The sequence below is a fragment of the Crocuta crocuta genome, unplaced genomic scaffold (assembly GCF_008692635.1).
Source record: "Crocuta crocuta isolate KB4526 unplaced genomic scaffold, BGI_CrCroc_1.0 scaffold174, whole genome shotgun sequence".
In the NCBI taxonomy this organism is placed as follows: domain Eukaryota; kingdom Metazoa; phylum Chordata; class Mammalia; order Carnivora; family Hyaenidae; genus Crocuta; species Crocuta crocuta.
The window spans coordinates 4472183-4491372 of NW_027530330.1; the positions used below are offsets into that span (position 1 = coordinate 4472183).

The 19190-nt window shown below is 36.0% G+C and overlaps 2 protein-coding genes and 1 long non-coding RNA gene across 7 annotated transcripts in view; 1 reads left to right on the forward strand and 2 right to left on the reverse strand.

Moving 5' to 3' along the window:
- Window positions 1-811, reverse strand: part of LOC144232809 (uncharacterized) — a 108805-nt gene extending 107994 nt beyond the window's left edge. The window contains exon 1 of one of the 4 annotated variants that reach the window (XR_013335524.1): window positions 509-811. This is a non-coding gene — a long non-coding RNA (uncharacterized LOC144232809). The remainder of the gene's footprint in view (window positions 1-508) is intronic. The other 3 variants (XR_013335526.1, XR_013335525.1, XR_013335523.1) reach the window with 3 other exon arrangements.
- HSPA13 (heat shock protein family A (Hsp70) member 13) lies at window positions 755-12788 on the forward strand. The gene is made up of 5 exons (XM_077765654.1): window positions 755-853; window positions 2385-2725; window positions 6272-6485; window positions 8053-8220; window positions 9682-12788. Exons 1-5 carry the CDS (start codon window positions 829-831, stop codon window positions 10347-10349), a joined length of 1416 nt encoding a protein of 471 aa, XP_077621780.1. The 5' UTR covers window positions 755-828; the 3' UTR covers window positions 10350-12788.
- A 5157-nt stretch (window positions 12789-17945) lies between these two features.
- Window positions 17946-19190, reverse strand: part of LOC144232810 (multidrug resistance-associated protein 1-like) — an 83490-nt gene continuing 82245 nt past the window's right edge. The window contains exon 28 of one of the 2 annotated variants that reach the window (XM_077765655.1): window positions 17946-19035. In XM_077765655.1, the coding sequence (XP_077621781.1) occupies window positions 18909-19035 (127 nt within the window). In that variant the 3' untranslated portion in view covers window positions 17946-18908. The remainder of the gene's footprint in view (window positions 19036-19190) is intronic. The other variant, XM_077765656.1, reaches the window with a different exon arrangement.

Here is a 19190-nt window from a genome sequence, read left to right on the forward strand (position 1 = left end):
AAGCAATTTCTACCAATTATGACTTAATTTAAAAAAAAAAAAAAAGGAAAGCTAAAGTGTTTTGTTTTCGTTTATAATAGCCCACTTAGGTATTGGCAAAAGAAAATGCGTCCTTGCTCTCTTGAATAAATCACATTCACTGAAGACTGCTTGAACTCATTTATCCCAAAACAAAAGAAAAGGGCTGAGGATCTTACTGGTAGTTTCAGGGACGCCCCAGCAGCCTCCGTCTGTGCCCACACTGCTGCAGGGGCTCTTACAGGAAGGCTGGAGGGGTGGGGGGTGGCGCTTGGAGCATCCCCACGCAGAATCTAAATCTAGGCAAAGGAGCACTCTTTTAAAAGGTACGAAGAATAAAAAAGCAAAGGCTCAACCCGGGCCTAGTTACAAACAGGGCCAAAGAAAGGAACGACATAACGGTCCTCACTCTCCAGTGAAGAGGGGCGGGCCGGAACTACACCTCCCATAAGGCAAAGCGGTAGGGCGGCGCTAAAAAGATTGTTTTTACCTCCACTTGGCTCCGGTCGCTTCAGGTTTGATTATACATTCCAGGCCCTCTTCTTGGCTCTCCTTCACCTCAGCCTCATTGGCTCCGCAGCCCTGGCGTAGGAGGGCGGCTCAGACGTCACTGGCAGCGGTTGAATGGAAGTTCTCAGCCCTGCTACCTGACGGTAAATGAAGTCCCTTCCCCCGTGAGCTATGTAGCTTCTCCGACTGCGTCGGAGGAAGAGAACTACAATACCCATTAGGCCTTGGGGCTGCGGGGCGGTGTGGGGGCGGCACCTCACGTCTGGTACAGTCATCCCAAGCCTCTTCGGCGGGACTGTGATGGCCGGAGAGATGACGATCTTAGGTCAGTGACCGGGGGGCTCCCTGTGGCTGTTGCGGACACTCGAACGGTTTGGGGAGGCGGGGACAGGCGGGGAGTGGTTGTCACCTCCCGGATCCAATTGGCGCCGTGGGAAGGGCTGCGAAAAGGTGACTTAGAGTCGGATTTTGGTTCTTCGGGTCGCCGGATTGGGGGGTCGCGTCTAGAATGGTCTGGGCCAGAGTAGGCCAAGTAGGGCCGCCGGCGACCCTCTGCGTCCATCCCAAGGACATCGGACCTCAGGAAGGGTTCTTTTCAAAAGAACGTCGATTTTGAATCGTTGGTTGAATTGAGGCCTTCGAGAGGCCGCAAGAATGTGCATCCCCAAGACCCCTTTGTAGGGGAGGGGGGAGGAGCAGCCCCGGCAGCCTGAGCTGCAGAGGCCCGGGATGCCGCGTCGTGAGAGACCAGGCCTCTTGGCTGTGTGGTCTGATGCTCTTTCCACCCATCTAGGTTAGCAATTAATCCTCCCCGAGCGAGAAAATGATGAAATGTTTCTGAAGTTCTCCACGTAGGAGCAAGTGGAAAAAGGAGTTGGCACTTGATGCCCACTTTTTTGAGTTATGTGTTAATGAAGATGAGCTTACAGTTAGTGAAACAGACTCCTACCGATGGACGTTAAGGTCGTATGTAACACGTAGGGACATAGTCTCCTGAAACCAAGTTACAGATAAATTTTGAATTCAAAGTAGCATCTTTCTTCATGACTTAAGATTACAGTCTGCGTGGTGTTCACATTTGTGAGGTTTTTTTAATCAATTAATATTAGTTGAGCATCTGCTATTTGCTAGGAGCCATTCCTGGTGGAAGGGACACAGCAGTGAACAAAACCTGCCTTCAGGGCGCTTTATGTTGCCTTCAGGGTTCCACATTTATGGTTCTCTTTACCTACTTCTGCAAGAAGTATTCCTTAAATCCTGTTTAAATACCAGAAGTTAACTGTGTTCTGTTGTCAAGTGACAGTAAACAACTTTCAAAATCATTTTACCACTTTATCCAGTTCACCCATTTGGAAGGAAAAAGGAGATGAGGAGATAAGAGTTCTAGCCCTACGATAATAACAAAGGTTTTGCTGTGGAAATTTTAATAATGGGGTTTCTTTTTAATAATGATAATTAAAGCTGTGTATAAAGCTATGAAATCTAAATCTCAATCAAGAATTTGAAATATATCTGTATTACATTTGTCTAGCTTTTCCTAGAGATAAATGTCTTTTTCTGTCAGCATTAGCACGATTAAAAGTTTTTACTTCTCATTCACCCAGGTGAAGTACACAGACATACAACTAGAGGAGTTATCTGTTTTTATTGTTCTTTATTTTAATTGTTGTATAATCATTTTGCAGTATGAAAACTTGATGTCTGAGAGAATTGTTACCATTAGTACTGTAAAAGAAAATATTTTGAGTCTGTATTAGTCTCATCTCAAAGAGTGAAATTAAAGGGACTTTCCTATAGTAATTTAGCATATCGTACTATTTTAATAAGACAGATCTTTTAATTTGCCTGTATTTCAGGATCAGCTGTTTTGACTCTCCTGTTGGCTGGCTATTTGGCACAACAGTATTTACCATTACCTACTCCTAAAGTGATTGGCATTGACCTTGGCACCACCTACTGTTCTGTTGGGGTGTTTTTTCCTGGCACAGGAAAAGTAAAGGTCATTCCAGATGAAAATGGGCATATTAGTATACCCAGCATGGTGTCCTTTACTGACGATGATGTATATGTGGGTTATGAAAGCTTAGAGCTCGCAGATTCAAATCCTCAGAACACAATCTATGACGCCAAAAGATTCATAGGCAAGATATTTACCCCAGAAGAGCTGGAGGCTGAGATTGGCAGATACCCATTTAAGGTAAGAGATTAAACTCGATTCTGTTTTAATTTTAGTTCACGAGATTGTTTCAAATAATGCCTTGGCTTCAAGTTATAAAACATTCTGTTTCACCTTAGTTAATCTGCATGGAGGTCATATTATAACAAGCAGCCCTACAGCAGTTCCAGAATGAGTTGATTCACTGGCTCCACACTGCTGTCTATCATGGACTTCGAGCCTTTCCAGCATTCTTGCTTCACCATCCTCAGAACGTCTGCTTACCCCTTTGTGTAATTGTAGCAAGAAAGCTGGAGCCGCCATCTACAATGGATGGATGTCCACCTGCCTGCCTGCTTAGCTCTTCATTGTAGCAAGAAGGTTAATGAAGCCCCCTAGGTACTATGGCTGGCTGGCTAGATAGCTAGATAGACGGAGAGAAGCTGTGTGTGTGTTAGGTTATACACATTTGTGTACTTAAAAAGAGATATCCTACCAGGCATGCCGTTTTAAGACTTTCTGGAAACTCAACCATGTGACACGGACAGTTAGATAATAGGTTCACATCATTGTTTTCATGGTCATTTGTTACGGCTATTCCTTTAATTGTCCAATCTCAATAAGTGCGCATTTTATTTTTTCCCTGGTTTTCCACTTACGTTGTAGCTTCTTTGAGTATCTTTGTACATATATCTTTGTGTACTTCTTGATCATTTCCTAAACTTGAATTGTAGAAGTAGGAGAATTTGAGTTCTTTGAGTACTTTGATTTATATTGCCAAATTGCACACTGAACAGGTTGTGTGCTCTTATCTACTATCTTTTTTAGAATGCTTATATCTTCCCATGTTCCTATTTTTTAATCTTTCAATGAATAAGTGAAAATGATATCTTGTATTAATTTGCATTCCTTTGATTTTTAGTGAGGTCAGATTTTTTTAAAAATTTGTTCATGGCATTTTTATTTTCTGTAGTGATCCATTTCTTGTCATCCTATTTTGCGGGGTATCTTTTTATAAAGTACCTTTGTGATATGTTTTCAGTGGTTTTTTTTTAAATTTTCTTTTCCTTTAACTGATGCTGTATAATTTGCTTTTGAGCTTTCAGGAATGTTAAATTTTCATGTGGCAAATCATCTTAAAATTTAAAAAAAAAAAATGGTTTTAGACCCTTACCAGGCTTACAATGGCCACTCCCACCCTATCCATTTGTATTTTTTTCCTAATGCTTTTACTTGAGGATTTGTAAGGCTATGGTTTGCTGTTTTTTCTTTTAAATATTTTAATTTTTCCTACAACACATTTTTTTTTTCCATCACAGTAAGTGTACTTTTTAATCCCCATCACTTATTTCATCCATCCCCCCACACACATGTTTTAAACATTTAAATATTCTTTCCGTAGAGGAGTTTTCTTCTGGCAATTATGAGGTGTAATTCTAAGTGAATAGATTTTAAGTCATAACTGTATCAGTGCTACTTACTGATAAAATTCTCAAAATTTTTATGCATTTTCAAAGGAGAACTTAAATTTATCCCATGTTTTTCTGATATTTATTTCTTTGTTCTTTTTTAGCTTTATTCTTATAATCCTTTATTAATTTGTAAATCTTTCTCTTAAGCCATGATTAAATTATATCAAGCTATACCTGTCATCAAAATTGTGATTTTTAGTATATTACTTATTGGTGCAAGAGTTATTTTTTCCCTAAGTTTTAGGATATAATTGACATACAGCCCTATATAAGTTTATGATGTACAACATAATGATTTGACTTAAATATATTATGAAGGGATTAGTACAATAAGTTAACATCCATCATCCTATATAGATACAAGAAAAGAGGGGCGCCTGGGTGGCTCAGTTGGTTAAGCATCCAACTTCAGCTCAGGTCATGATGTCACAGTTCGTGGGTTTGAGCCCTGCGTCAGGCTCTGTGCTCTCAGCTAACTCAGAGCCTGGAGCCTGTTTCCGATTCTGTGTCTCCCTCTCTCTTACCCTCCTCTGCTCATGCTATCTCTCTGTCTCTCAGAAATAAAATTTAAAAAAAATATTTTTTCCTTTGTTGTGAGAGCTCTTAGAGTTTACTCTCACAACAGCTTTCAAATACATCTAAGTTTGGTGGTTGTTTTAAATTCTACATATGAGAGGTCATACAGTTTTGTCTTTCTCTGACTTTCTGGCACTTAGCATTATACCCTTAGGGTCCATTCATGTTGTTAGAGATAGAAGGATTTTCTTTTTCATGGCCGAATAATATTCTGTTATGTATGTATATCACAACATTATCCATTTATCTGTTGATAGACACTTAGGTTGTTTTCACGGCTTGGCTATTGTAAGTAATGCTGCTGTGAATGTGGGAGTACAGATAGCTTTTCTTTATAAGGATATTTTCCTAGAAGTAGACTGGCTACATCATTTGGTAGTTATAGCTTCAGTTTTTTGAGGAACCTCTGTACTGCTTTCCAACGCAGAGTTATTTTGAGTTGTTGTTGTTATTGTTGTCGTCGTCGTTAAGCTTTTAAGTGTTTGATTTTTTTGTTGTTTCTGTATCACATGGGCTCTGATGGTATGGTGTTTTTAACTCTTATTTTAATCATGTCTGTAGCTTGTTTTTGTTTTTCCCAGATAGGTTTGTGAATGTTAAGTTTTCTTCATTGAAACCTAATTATATAGTCTAGAATGATGAGAGTAAAATTCTTACTGTTTCTTAGAACAGACTAATTCTCTTTACTATTGATATGAATATAGTCTATTGGTGAAAGTAGGACAGCATGTTTTAGAATCAATCTATTTTTTAATTTTTGTTTATTTTTAAAAATTTATTTGTTTGAGAGAGAGAGAGAGCATGCGTGCACAAGCAGGGGAGAGGGAGAGAGAATCCCAAGCAGGCTCTATGCTGTCAGTGCAGAGCTGGATTCAAGGCTTGATACCCCACAAACTGAGATCATGACTTGAGTCAAAAATCAAAAGTCAGATGCTTAACTGACTGGGCCACCCAGGTGCCCCTAATTCAGTTTTTTAAATATACACCACCACATTAACAGGGATAAGGAACTAATATATGATACATGTTTTCATGGAAATTAGAATGTAAGTAATACTTGATTCTTGGATAAGAACATAATGAGCTACTAAAACTATTCTTGTTACAATGTACCAGAACATTTGTTCAGTTATTTGTTATTTTTGTAAACAATTAGAAGATCCTGAATCAAATACATGATCCAGCAACTTTTATTCCTTATATTTCATCTTTTCTTTCATTCATCTAACAAATATATATTGAAGATCTTCTCTGTTCCATACATATGCTTGGTGATGAATTTGATTTATTCTGCTATTATTGAAGGCGATGGTGTAGATTCACTTCATAGATTTTAAAGTATAACTTTTAATAACTTCTCATCTTGTTAAGTGATAGATGACAAAATATTTTATGACCTTATGAAGTTAAATTTTTATTAAGTAAGTGCAGTGTGTATGTATATATGTGTTTAAGTAGATGTGTGTGTATGTGTAGGCGTACACACACATTTTTACATTTATTTATTCATTTATTTATTTTTGCTTAATCCTATTCATAGGTTTTAAACAAAAATGGAATGGTTGAGTTTTCGGTGACCAGTAACGAAACCATCACCGTTTCCCCAGAATACGTTGGCTCTAGACTGCTGTTGAAGTTAAAGCAAATGGCAGAGGAGTATCTTGGAATGCCAGTTGCCAACGCGGTTATTTCTGTACCGGCAGAATTTGATCTAAAACAGAGAAATTCAACAATTGAAGCCGCTAACCTTGCAGGTAATACCACCCTTGCCAGTGTTGCATTTTTTTTTCTCAAAATATTCTTAGGTTGAAAATCTTCTGTAGTAAGGTATATCAGTTTGCAAACCACCTAATTAATTAGGCATGTAAATAAACCCAAAGTAGGTAAATTAGATGGATTTCCATATAAATTTACAAACAAAAATTAAGAAAATTTTATGGCACGATGTAAAATGCAACATATTTTGACAACGGCCAATCAGATAGTCCTGTAACAAAGGCTGAGGACACGAGTTCATGGTAGCAATGAGGAATTTTTTTATAAATTTTCTTTAATGTTAAGATGAATGTAATGTTTTTTTAAAAATCAGAGGTGGAAGAGAAATCATTTAAAACCATCCAGCAAATATTGGGTGCCTTGGCAAACAAAACATAAATCCCTGTTCCCATGAACTTCTGTTCTATGGAGGGAAATAGAAGGTCTGTATTAAAGATAAGAATATTGTGGGGTTTTCTACTCCTAGTTGTGGATATTTGGGCCTAGATAATTCTGTGTTGTGGGGAACTGTCCTGTGCATTATAGGAGAGTTAGTAGCATCCCTAGCTTCTGCTCACTAGATGCCAGCAGCACCATCCTCTCCAGGTAGTGACAGTCTCCTGTTCCCTGGCATGGCCCAGTGTTCCTGAGGGCCAGAATTGGCCCTGGTGCAGACCCCTGACATAGTGTGTATCAGAAAGAAACGTGCTATAGAAGAAAGAGCAGCATAAGATGAGGATTGCTGGGGGTGGTCAGGACGTGGGGGACGCGGGGTTTAGAGTGGCCAGGCAGGCCTCCTTGAGAAAGTGACATGTCAGCAGATTTGAAGGAAGCAAGGTTGTTAGGCAAGAGGAAGTCTGTTTCAGGGGAGAGAACAGTCAGTTTAGCAGCCTTAAAATGGGGATATGCTGGTACATATGAAGATAGGAAGTTGGTAGTGTGACCAGAAGCAGAGCAAGTGACAAAATCAGAGAGCTAGAGAAAACAGTGTTAGGTTTTAAATAAATTTTTCAGAATTTNGAACCCACTGAGCCACCCAGAAACCTCTATCAGAGTCATTTTATTTATTTAGTTTTTTATTTTAATGTTTTATTTATTTTTGAGAGAGAAAGAGTGCTAGTGAGCAAGTGGGGGAGAGCCAGAGAGAAGGAGACACAGAATTTGAAGCAGGCTCCAGGCTTTCATTTCCACAGCAATTTATTATAGCACATAACGATTAAGGTTTTATTGCTCATTATTTCCAAGTAAAATAATGAGAATGAGAAGGGGCTAAGATTTTTTAATTAAATATTAATTAATAAAGACTAGAATGATATGTTCCACTGAATCTGGGCTTTTCTTTTTTTATATTAATAATATTTAGAACAATTTTAATGATACTATTTAGAACAACCAATGTTTATCCTTCCTATTTCATTATTTTTGATGGCTTTGTGACTACTGTCATTGTTACTCATTGGAGTTCATGCTGTAGAAAACACACTAACATTGTATGAAGTTGAACGGGAAGGAATTTTGGCAATGGTGTCCTCTGATGCATTGTTCTTTCTTCAACCAATATTACAGGACTGAAGATCTTGAGGGTAATAAATGAACCCACGGCGGCAGCTATGGCCTATGGCCTCCACAAGGCTGATGTCTTTCACGTTTTGGTGATAGATTTGGGTGGAGGAACTCTAGATGTGTCATTGCTGAATAAACAAGGAGGAATGTTTCTAACCCGAGCAATGTCTGGTAAGAAAAATACAGGGAGACTAAAAGAGGTTCACACAGTGCTTTCCTTCCACACCTAATGTGTTAAGTTTTTTTTTTTTTTTTAATTTTTTTAAAGTTTTATTTATTTCTGAGAGAGAGAGAGACAGCGTGAGCAGGGGAGGGTCAGAGAGAGAGGGAGACACAGAATCTGAAACAGGCTCCAGGCTCTGATCTGTAAGCACAGAGCCTGATATGGTGCTCGAACCCACGAACTGTGAGATCATGACCTGAGCCAAAGTCGGACACTTAACCAACTGAGCCACCCAGGCACCCCCTTAAGTGTTTATTTAAAAAATTTTTTCAGCATACTTCGACTTCATTTTGGTAATCTATACCACCATTTATATATATTTACAGCAAAAAGTGAAGCCAAAAAAAATGACTGGGCATCCATGGCAACTAAATAAATATATTGACGTTTGTAGGTCGCTGAACCAGTGGGACTTCATAGCTGTGGTGAAGGGGATAGAAAGCAAAAAAAATCCTTTAAAATGAGTGATCAGTTTATTTCATTTGATAATATGTTCTACAAAATAGATATCTTTAGAAAATCTAAGAGTATTAATAGTATTCTCTAGGAAATTATAGGACTTTGCATTCTAAACATTTTTCTTAGTTTTTGTTTTAATTGAAGCCTGTTTTAAAAGAGAAGCTGTAAGTTATAGATTGTCTAACTTCTGTGTTTTTTTTCCCTTAACTGAACTCTTTAGAACCAAGTTCAGTGCCAGGGATTTTACTACATTAATCTTTTCCTTTTACATCTTTTTTTTTCTTTTCTTTTAATTTTAGCTCTTAAGCAAAAAGGTTATTAAAAGATACAATGTCTACTGGTAATTTTTAATCATAAGGACTTTCTTCTTTTGAGAATAATGACAGTATATGTTTTTAAATTGCAATTAAAAGCTAATCTGTTGTCAACCTTTATCTTCTGAAAGATTATTTGATATCATTAAGAGATATTTCCTTTTCTATCATTTAAAAATTTTAACCATGGGGGAAGGGTAGGGGGAAAAATAGTTTCAAACAGAGAGGGAGGCAAACCATAAGAGACTCTACAGATAACAAACTGAGGGTTGTTGGAAGGGGCTAAGGGAGAGGGTAAAATGGGTGATGGGCACTGAGGAGGGCACTTGTTGGGATGAGCACTGGATGTGGTATGTAAGTGATGAATCATGGGAATCTACTCCTGAAGCCAAAAGCAAACTTTATACACTCTGTGTTAGCTAGCTTGACAATAAATTATATTAAAAATTAAAAAATAAAAATTTTAAACAGATATGCACCATGTTTTAAAGAATACATTTTAGTTAAAATCATTTTAACCCAATTATTTTTAGTCAGTTTTTATATGAATAAAATCTTAATACTACACAGACATGTATATGCGCATACACATACAAATGCATAAATATAACGTAAGCCTTTTTATTTCTAACTTAGGAAACAATAAACTTGGAGGACAGGACTTCAATCAAAGATTGCTTCAGTATTTATATAAACAGATCTATCAAACATATGGCTTTCGACCCTCTAGGAAAGAAGAAATTCACAGATTAAGACAAGCTGTGGAAATGGTCAAATTAAATCTGACTCTTCATCAGTCTGCTCAGTTGTCAGTATTACTAACAGTGGAGGCAGAGGACAAGAAGGAACTTCAGAGTAGTGACACTGAACTACCAAAGGACAGATTTTCCCCCGCTGATGGTCACCATGTGAACAGTGTGTTTGGAGCTGGCCTTTCTGAAAAGAAAAGTGGAGAAAGTCAGGTGTTATTTGAAACAGAAATATCACGGAAGCTCTTTGACGCTCTTAATGAAGATCTCTTCCAGAAAATACTTGTACCTATTCAGCAAGTACTAAAAGAAGGCCACCTGGAAAAGACTGAGATTGATGAGGTGGTTTTGGTTGGGGGCTCTACTCGTATTCCTCGAATCCGCCAAGTCATTCAAGAGTTCTTTGGAAAGGATCCCAACACTTCTGTAGACCCTGACCTGGCTGTGGTGACAGGAGTGGCCATCCAAGCAGGGATTGATGGAGGCTCTTGGCCTCTTCAAGTCAGTGCTTTAGAAATTCCCAACAAGCATTTACAGAAGACCAACTTTAACTGAGTTATGGAGGGATGATTATTTATGATTGTCTGATGATCTCTTCCTTCTTATCAGACCACCTCCTCCAATAGAGAAAAATCTCTAAAATATCTCACAAATTTACCTGAAAGGTAACATTTAGACACAGAAATTTATGTAACATTTTATTTTAGGATTAAATGTGACCAGATGGATCCTATTTGATTTTGGAGAGATCCCATTCCAGCAAATACTTCTAAAATGACAGAATTGAGGTAAAACTCTTAAAGGAGCATGGGTGACTTTGTGTTTTGGATTCTGGAAGTAGATAACCAGATGCATTTAAAATTGTATTCTGTAAACATCGCCTAGTGCCAATTTTACAATTCCCAGTTCTTACTAAATTGTATTAGCAGGAGCTGGTAATTGATTGACTTGGTTATCACATGTAACTGTTAGTTTGAACTATACTTGAAGGACAATATTAGTGTCAGATTTTTACATTGGCTGGGAGATAAGCAGTATTGTTAATATAAGCTGCATATATAACATTCAGTAACTGCCAAGTATGTAATAAATTTGCTTTTACAAATTCAAAATTATGTGTTCTATTCATATAATCTGCAGTCTCTGAATTTTCAAAATATATTTATTGTATCAATTTATTTTCTTTCTAACAGATTTATTCAAATGTTTCAATACCAGGTAGTAAAAGTAACCAGTTTACACTCTAGTTCCTTCATTTGTTATGCATCATTCTCTGCTTGGATTTCCATGATTCAGCCTCGTTAGAAAACAGGAATTATTAATTTCATTTGATACATGTCTTAATGTCACAATAAAGCCATCATTACTAGCTCTTTTTTGTTATCCACAACCTTTGCAGACATTGGTAATTAGCAGTAATTAGCTACAGTATTTATGTTTTTGTTGTTGTATCTTTGTTTATTTTCAGTAAGCCCTGGAGAATGTAGCTTGCATTTGAACTATCAGATCCTACTTGATTCAGTTTTTACTGAGATTTTTCCCCATACTGGTTTTGAGTGAGGCAAATATGCTCAGCTGTAAAATCCTTATTACTGTTTCCCACTATCGTTTTACAATAGTCACTCCTGGACTGTTTTTAGCCTTAAGGTTAGTATGTGATGAGAGCAAAAGAAAATGTGCATATTGGAAGTAATGTGTCAATCCAATGTGGAGGGCAATGTGGAAAAATTTCTACAAATCAGCATTTGTAGCAGTCTTGTTTGTTTCCTTTTAGAAAAGCTACAGGGACCAAGAAAGAAAATACAGCAAGCAGTTCTATTTTTCTTAATATAAGCATGCTTCATACCAGTACTCAAAAGATTACAGGCTGGTCAACATGTTTGTTAATGTAATGTCTGCTTTATATCCATTGTTGAATTTAAAGGGTGTTGAATTTCCAATCACTGAGAAGAGAACTAAGCAAATTCATTTCAGCAACTTCAAAATATTCCAGCTTCTCATAGTAAAAAGCTGAATGCTAATATTTTTTGCAGATCTAAAAAAGCAATGTTAGCAATGAGATTGCTGTTAAGACACAATTTTAATCAAATAGTTCTGTGTACAGAATGTCTAGTAGTTAGAAAAAAAAAGTTTGTTGACATATTTTATTTTAGAACTAACAGAGAAATGCCAAAGATGAACCCTTCACTGCATCACGAAAATATTTGAGGTTCTCTCAGACTCAGTATGAATCTTTAATAGATGCTAGATTGGAAAAGATCTTTTGGTGAAGATCTTTAAAAGTGTTCAATCTATCAAAATCTCCACATATAGTATCAATTTTAACCTGAAGCATTTTAGCATTTTTTAAAAAAAACTTTGACTTTCTCAAATATATGGGATAGTTCAGGACAATCTCTTAACAATTCAGTGGAAACAATTTGTAAAAATACAGGGCAGCTAATCTCCTACACTAAAATGAGAATTTAAATAATTCGATTGTGTCTGAAAAATAGAATGGCAGTGTTGGAATTTGGAGGCAACGTTTAGCATATTCTCTAGTATAGTTACACCTTTAAAAATACGAAGTAATGTCTGCCTTCGATCATATTTCAGGGGGCTATATATAAATGGTCTTGAGATCAATGTAGTTTATTTATTTAAAAGATAAAAATGCTTCCTGGAAGGGATATTTAAGCCTAATCTGAAGACATTTTTCATAAAACAAACTGAATACATTTTGGTTGTACATCTAGCTAGTGTTTTTTGAAGTGTATAACTTTTTAAATATTAACTGTTGTATGATTAGAATATGTGAGTAATTTATTTTGTATCAGGAATGTTTTGGTACTGTGTTTTCACTCAAACCACTGACTTAATAGATGCTACTGTGTATACCATGTACTGAATTACATAGTTCTTGTGCATAGCAGATTGTGCCTCTTAAACTTGTGTGTGTACAGGTAATTCACATTTTAATGTAAATAAATACCACTTTGCAGTTTGTTTTTTAAACTGTGTACTTTATTTTCCATTCAGGACTAGACCAGAGAAGGTAGGGAGAGAGCAGATCTGAAGTTCATGGCATGTGGCCTCAGCAGCTTTTGCCTACTTGCCTGCATCCTGATTTCTCTGGGGTTGCTTATATACTTTTCTACTTATTCCCCTAATTTAGAAGAGATAGTTCTTTTATCATATGAACAATATGTCCAGAATTCTGAATACCAACCCATGGCCTTTGACCATAATGGAGCCTAGACCTAAATTAATCTAATCCTGCATAATTGGTAGATTCATTAATGCTTTATAATTTTCTGATAAAGTTCATCTTGTTCTTTGGACAAAATCTATATAAACATTTGGTCAAAGTGTCATTTTGTTGGCCTTATGCTTCTGCTCAAGATGGAATAAAAAAGGAACTGATTCAACTAAATAATCAGACAAAATATATGAAACAAAGGGACTTTGCACATCACGGTCAACATTAATTCATGTCCATTACCTCTGTAAAGCCATAGATAAGGTAATACAGGGAAAGCAGAAGGCTGTTTCGTAATATGTGGAGACTCTTAAACAGATGCTCAGAAGAGAAGTCAAAAGCAGATGTTCAGAGGGAATTCATGGTGCCTGAAGTGTTACTGATATGTATGCTTCATTCCTGTTTGCACTACGCTGTCACTCAGTCCAAATCGTTTAAGTCTTACTCTCTGATCACATTACATTTTCTACTACATGTATCAGCAGTAAGCCAATCATAAATACAATAATGATGAACTACATTTTGTAAACATGAATGTAAACATTTACGTTTATCGCTTATCTTAGCACGCACACAAAAATACATGTGTGTTACTTCCTTTCTAAACATTTTGGAGCACATATTTTTCAAGATTTTCACAATTTGTTTTTATAAATATCACAAATATTTCTCAACTTCTAGCCTTTTTTAACATTTTACTCATATGTCTATTCATGTTTATTTTGTTCTTTGTGTCATGCTTAGGAGATAAACAAGATTCCTCTCTTTGATCAACAATCTACCTTACCTGTGTGCTCAGATTCATCAATATATAAAAAACAAGTGAGCAACTCTGGCTACCTTGTCAGCAATCAGGAGGAGCCAGTCAGCCTTGGCCCAGTTCATACCCATTACCTCGGCCTTACTAATTCAGTCGCACAGCAGCCACATGAATGACCTAGATGGTCTTCATTTCCATTAGCACATTTAGAGAAAGAGCTCACAATATGGTCAGAAGTCAATATTTCAGTATTCTAGAGATGGCCCTCTTGCTTAGAAAATGACAAGTAGAAAGATGGGAATTAGGAAAACAAGAAGGAACTAGATCTCTCCTAATTGCTATCTCCTTAAGTGATAATAACCTGATAATAATATGATAACCATATTGTGTAACACTGGGGACTGTATCTTATTTTAATCCCAGGTTATCCCAAAGTTATTGTATATAGAATAGACTTTCATAAACATTGGCTCAATCTTGCCCTTTTTATTTACCTAACAGTATATTCTGTGATGTGTTTGCAAATAGAAGAATCCAACTGCAAGGAGCTGTGACTTTACATATTGAATGTGTTCTATATGCCGGATACTGTCCTAAGAGTTATGTATTACATGATTTAATTTTCAAAAACTTTAGGAGGTAAAGTTGTTACTCTCATATAAGCCTGATGAAGTTAACTTGCCCCAATGTACACGACTAGAAAGTGGTGAGTCTCACAACCCTAAATTCTTTTTAAAACTACTGTATTTTCTTATTTTTCCTGAGAGAAAGGCCCTAGAGATAAGTTATAACGATTTATTATTTGTGTGTGTATTAAAATACATCATTACATATCAATACTGTTGGATACCAAAGGTATCTTTTTAAGTATTTGAAATTACCATTAGTAAACCATCTCGACCTACAAAAACGGCTATTTCATATTGTTCAAGCTAATAATACATTTGAAAAAGCAGCCTGCCCCCAAGCTTTAATTCCATTTACTATGCTTACAGCACTATTGGTTTAAAATCCTTCTCCCCTGTTTTTAACCATCAGATGGTTAAATGGCTCTCCCAGGATGAGACATCTTAGTAGACACTGGGAAGACATTAATTTTCTCATCACATGGACCTGGAGTCTACATTTTATTGGCCAAGATCCTCTTGAAATCTTATTTTTGGCAAAATAGGGTGTATAATATCCCTTTCTTATATTCCTTAGTGAAGACTGAAGTAACAAATGATGCCAGTGCCTTACACATCAGTTGGCATTGGTATACTTTCAATAATAAATATCCTCAATTTCCTAAAAAAAAAAAAAAAAAAAAAAAAACACATATATGCCAATGACNAAATATCCCAAATAACCAAAAAAAAAAAAAAAAAAAAAAAAAATCAACTTAATGATGGTTTGGATTTTCCTTCTATAAGCTAGCTATTTCTACATACTGAAATTATTATCATTATTTTCTTAATCTGTTTTGGAGTTAAAGCCTTTAAACAAATCAATCATTGAATAAACATACTTGTTTTAAAAACTCAAATGAACTACCTCTCTGTAATCCAGTCATACTGAGGACCTTGCACTTTGCTTCTATTATACTTCAGTGATTGAATAAGCTTGATGAACATAATTAAAAATGTAATGTTAATTTCTTAAGATATAAAAAAATTATCTGAGGAATTTTGGCTTAGTCATTTTTTATATTTATTTTTTGCTTTCTTTTTACTCTTTATTTAATATATGTTATACATGTGTGTATACATATACACACACACACATATATATATATATATAATTGACATATCCTAAGTATACGGCTTAATGAATTTTCACAAACTGAACTGATACTCAGACCCAGATCAAGAAACAGAATACAACCATTATCCAAGAAGCCCCTTTTGTGTACCCCTTCAATCTTGTCCCCTCTGTCTTCACCAAGAATAAACAATATTCTGACTTCTAATAGCAGTATAGATCAGTTTTTCCTTTTTTAAAAACTTTGGTAGAAACAGAATTATAGAATCACATACTACTATTCTTTTGTGATTGGCTTCTTTCACTCAACATTATATTTGTGAGATTCATCCATGCTGTTGCCTGTAGCTGTTGTTCATTCTCATAACTGTATATTGATTTTCCATTTGATTTTTTAAATCAGGGAGGGTCATAAATAAATCAACCAACCAACCAACCAACCAACAAATAAATAAATAACAGGTCTCTAGTTGATTTACTAAAGGTGTAAAGAGGCTAAAATATAATCTTTTAACTTAATGAAATATCTAGATCTCTTTCCTTTTTTTAAATTGAAGTGTAATTAACATGTAGTATATTAGTTTCAAGGGTACAATATAATGATTCAGTAATGCTATACATTACTTAGTGCTCATCAAAATAAGTAGTTTTAATCCTCTTCACCTATTTCACACACCCACCCCCTTCTTCCTTCTGGCAACCACCAGTTTGTTCTCTGTATTTAAGAGTATGTTTTACAGGGCCTGCGTGGGTGGCTCAGTTAGTTGAGTGTCTGACTCCTGATTTGGGGTCAGGTCATGATCTCAGGGGCATGGGATAGAGCCGCACATCAGGCTCTGCCCTGAGCATTGGATCCTACTTAAAATTCCTTCTCTCTCATACCCATTTGCGTAAAAAAAAAAAAAAAAGAAAGTCTTTATTTTTAAAATCTTCTTGTCCTTGTTTTATTTCTTAAATTCTACATAAGAGTGAAATCTTAATGGTATTTACTCTTCCCTGACTTGTGTCACATAGCATTTTACCCTCTAGATCCATCCATGTTGTTGCACATGACAAGATCTCATTTATTGTTCTAGAGCTGAATGATATTCATATTCTCTTTTTTTATACACACATACACATGCACACACACACACACACACTGTATCCTCTTTATACGTTCATCTATTAATGGACACTTCGGTTGCTTCTGTAATCTTGGCTATTAAAAATAATGCTGCAATAAACACTGGGATGAATATATCTTTTCAAATTAGTGCTTTTGTTTTCTAGTAGCGGAATTACTGGATGATCTGGTAGTTCTATTTTTAATTTTTTGAGGAACCCCATTCTGTCTTCTACAGTGGCTGCACCAATTTGCATTCCCACCAACAGTGCACAGGGTTCCTTTTCCCCCACATCCTTGCCAACGCTTGTTATTTCTTGTGTTTTTGATTTTAGCCATTATGACAGGTGTTACATGATACCTCACTGTAGTGATTTATCATCATTATCCTGTAGTGTAGTGTCAGGGATTTGCATTTCCCTGACAAGGAGTAATGTTGAGCCTCTNTATTATGACAGGTGTTACATGATACCTCACTGTAGTGATTTATCATTATCCTGTAGTGTAGTGTCAGGGATTTGCATTTCCCTGACAAGGAGTAATGTTGAGCCTCTTCATGTGTCTGCTGGCCATGGGTATGTCTATTCAGGTAATCTGAATTTAATCAGATTACTTTTTTTTTTTTTTTTTTTTTTTTGGTGTTGAGTTGTGTAAGTTCTTTATATATTTTGGGTGTTAACCCCTTATCAGATACATCATTTGGGAATATCTCTCCCATTCAGTAGGTTCCCTGTCATTTTGTTGATGGTTTCCTTTACTATGCAAAACCTTTTTATTTTGGTGTAGTACCAATAGTTTATTTTTGCTTTTGTTTCCCTGGCTAAGGAAACATATCTAGAAAAACGTTGCTAGGCCAACGTCCAAAGAAATTACTATGTTTTCTTCTAAGAAAACATTAAGTTTCAGGTCTCATATTTAGGTCTTTAATCCATTTTGAGTTTATTTTTATGTATGGTGAAAGAAAGTAGTTCAGTTTCATTCTGTTGCAGGTAGCTATCCAGTGTTCCCAACATCATTTGTTGGAAGAGTCTAGATCCCTTTCTTAATGGAACTCAACAGAAATTTATTCATTGTATACTGAGTACAAAACACAGCGTTCTATATTTCAGGGATTGTAAAGACACGACAATACCTCTAGTGGCTTACATTCTAACAGAAGGAGGCTTTAAGTAATCTAGCGTTTTATAACGTAAAGCAATTTTCATAAATACCTGTAGGGATGAATCTAGGTTGTACATGGTTGTGTGTAGGAAGGAGAAAAGGTGAATAAAAGGAATAGTTGATGGTTTTTCAAGAACATGTTAAAATACTGTATTAAAACCATCTTGAAAAGAAAATACCATTAAAATTTAAGTACTTCAAACTGGAAGGGCAATTCAGAGAAATAATATTGCTTTTATTACATAAAACTACTAAATTAAAAAGTCCTTCAAAATTTGATTCGTATTACAGATCAACACTCTTTTATGAATGTATGCCATCTGATACATGTCACTGAAATTGATCCAGCCAAAAATATAATGTTGCATAGAAAATAAAGATTTTTTTTGTACTCCAAGTCAACAGTAAAAATATTTAAAATGGTCACTTTAAATAAAGTACACCACAAAATTCAGTTAATATATAATTGCTATTTCTAAAATCAACTGAATAACAGTATTTTTCTGTGATTTCTCCTTCGTTTCATATGCTTTCCAGTAGCTCAACAGATATTATGTAGGTCTACAAATCCCTGTATCATATTACCTGAAAATGCCAAGTCATTCATTCTTTAAACATTTGTTGGGTATCAACTATACGAAAATCACTATGCTAGGAAATTCACATACAAAGACAACTGAAACTGGGTATTTCCCTTTAAGTAGCATGAGTGGGAAGACAGACTAAAATAATTAAAATAGAATATGGTCCCTGCCATGGTATATGGGGTATGCATGTGGGGATGGTGAGTGCACAGAAATGGGCAGCTGGATCAGCCTGGAGAGCAGAGGGGAGCATCAAGGGACACATCATGGAGAAAGTGATTCCCGAATGAAGTCAGAGATTCTAAAGGACAAATGGCATGTAGCACGTTGGGCACTGTGGAGAGAGCAGGAATGGAAGAGAGAAGGTTGGGTACAGCCCTAGAGAGTTAGAAATATGGCGCTTATCAATTTTTGTGCCGACATGTAGCCAGGGGCCTGCTTTTGTGCAGTGCTCCTCGTTGTTATTTCTTAAAATACTAACCTATTTTTTTATTCAGTATAATCAATACACAGCTAAAATTATTTATTATTTTGTCAGTGAGTCTTGTGTTATTCCAGCTTCTGTTAGCATTTCAAAGAAAAGTCCTTTCTGGCATATCAAATTCTGTGGTGTTTCAAATTCTGTAATCCTTCCAGAGTCTAGAACAAGTACCCTGCAATGTGAAAAGAATCCAGTCAGGTAATCTTAATCAGTTTTCCAGTTCACCCTTTTTTTTTCTTGTTAATGTAAAGTTTCGATTAGCATGTGAGTTATGTCACTATAAAATACGGGGACCAAGGAGCTCAAGAAGTATATCCAGAATATGCT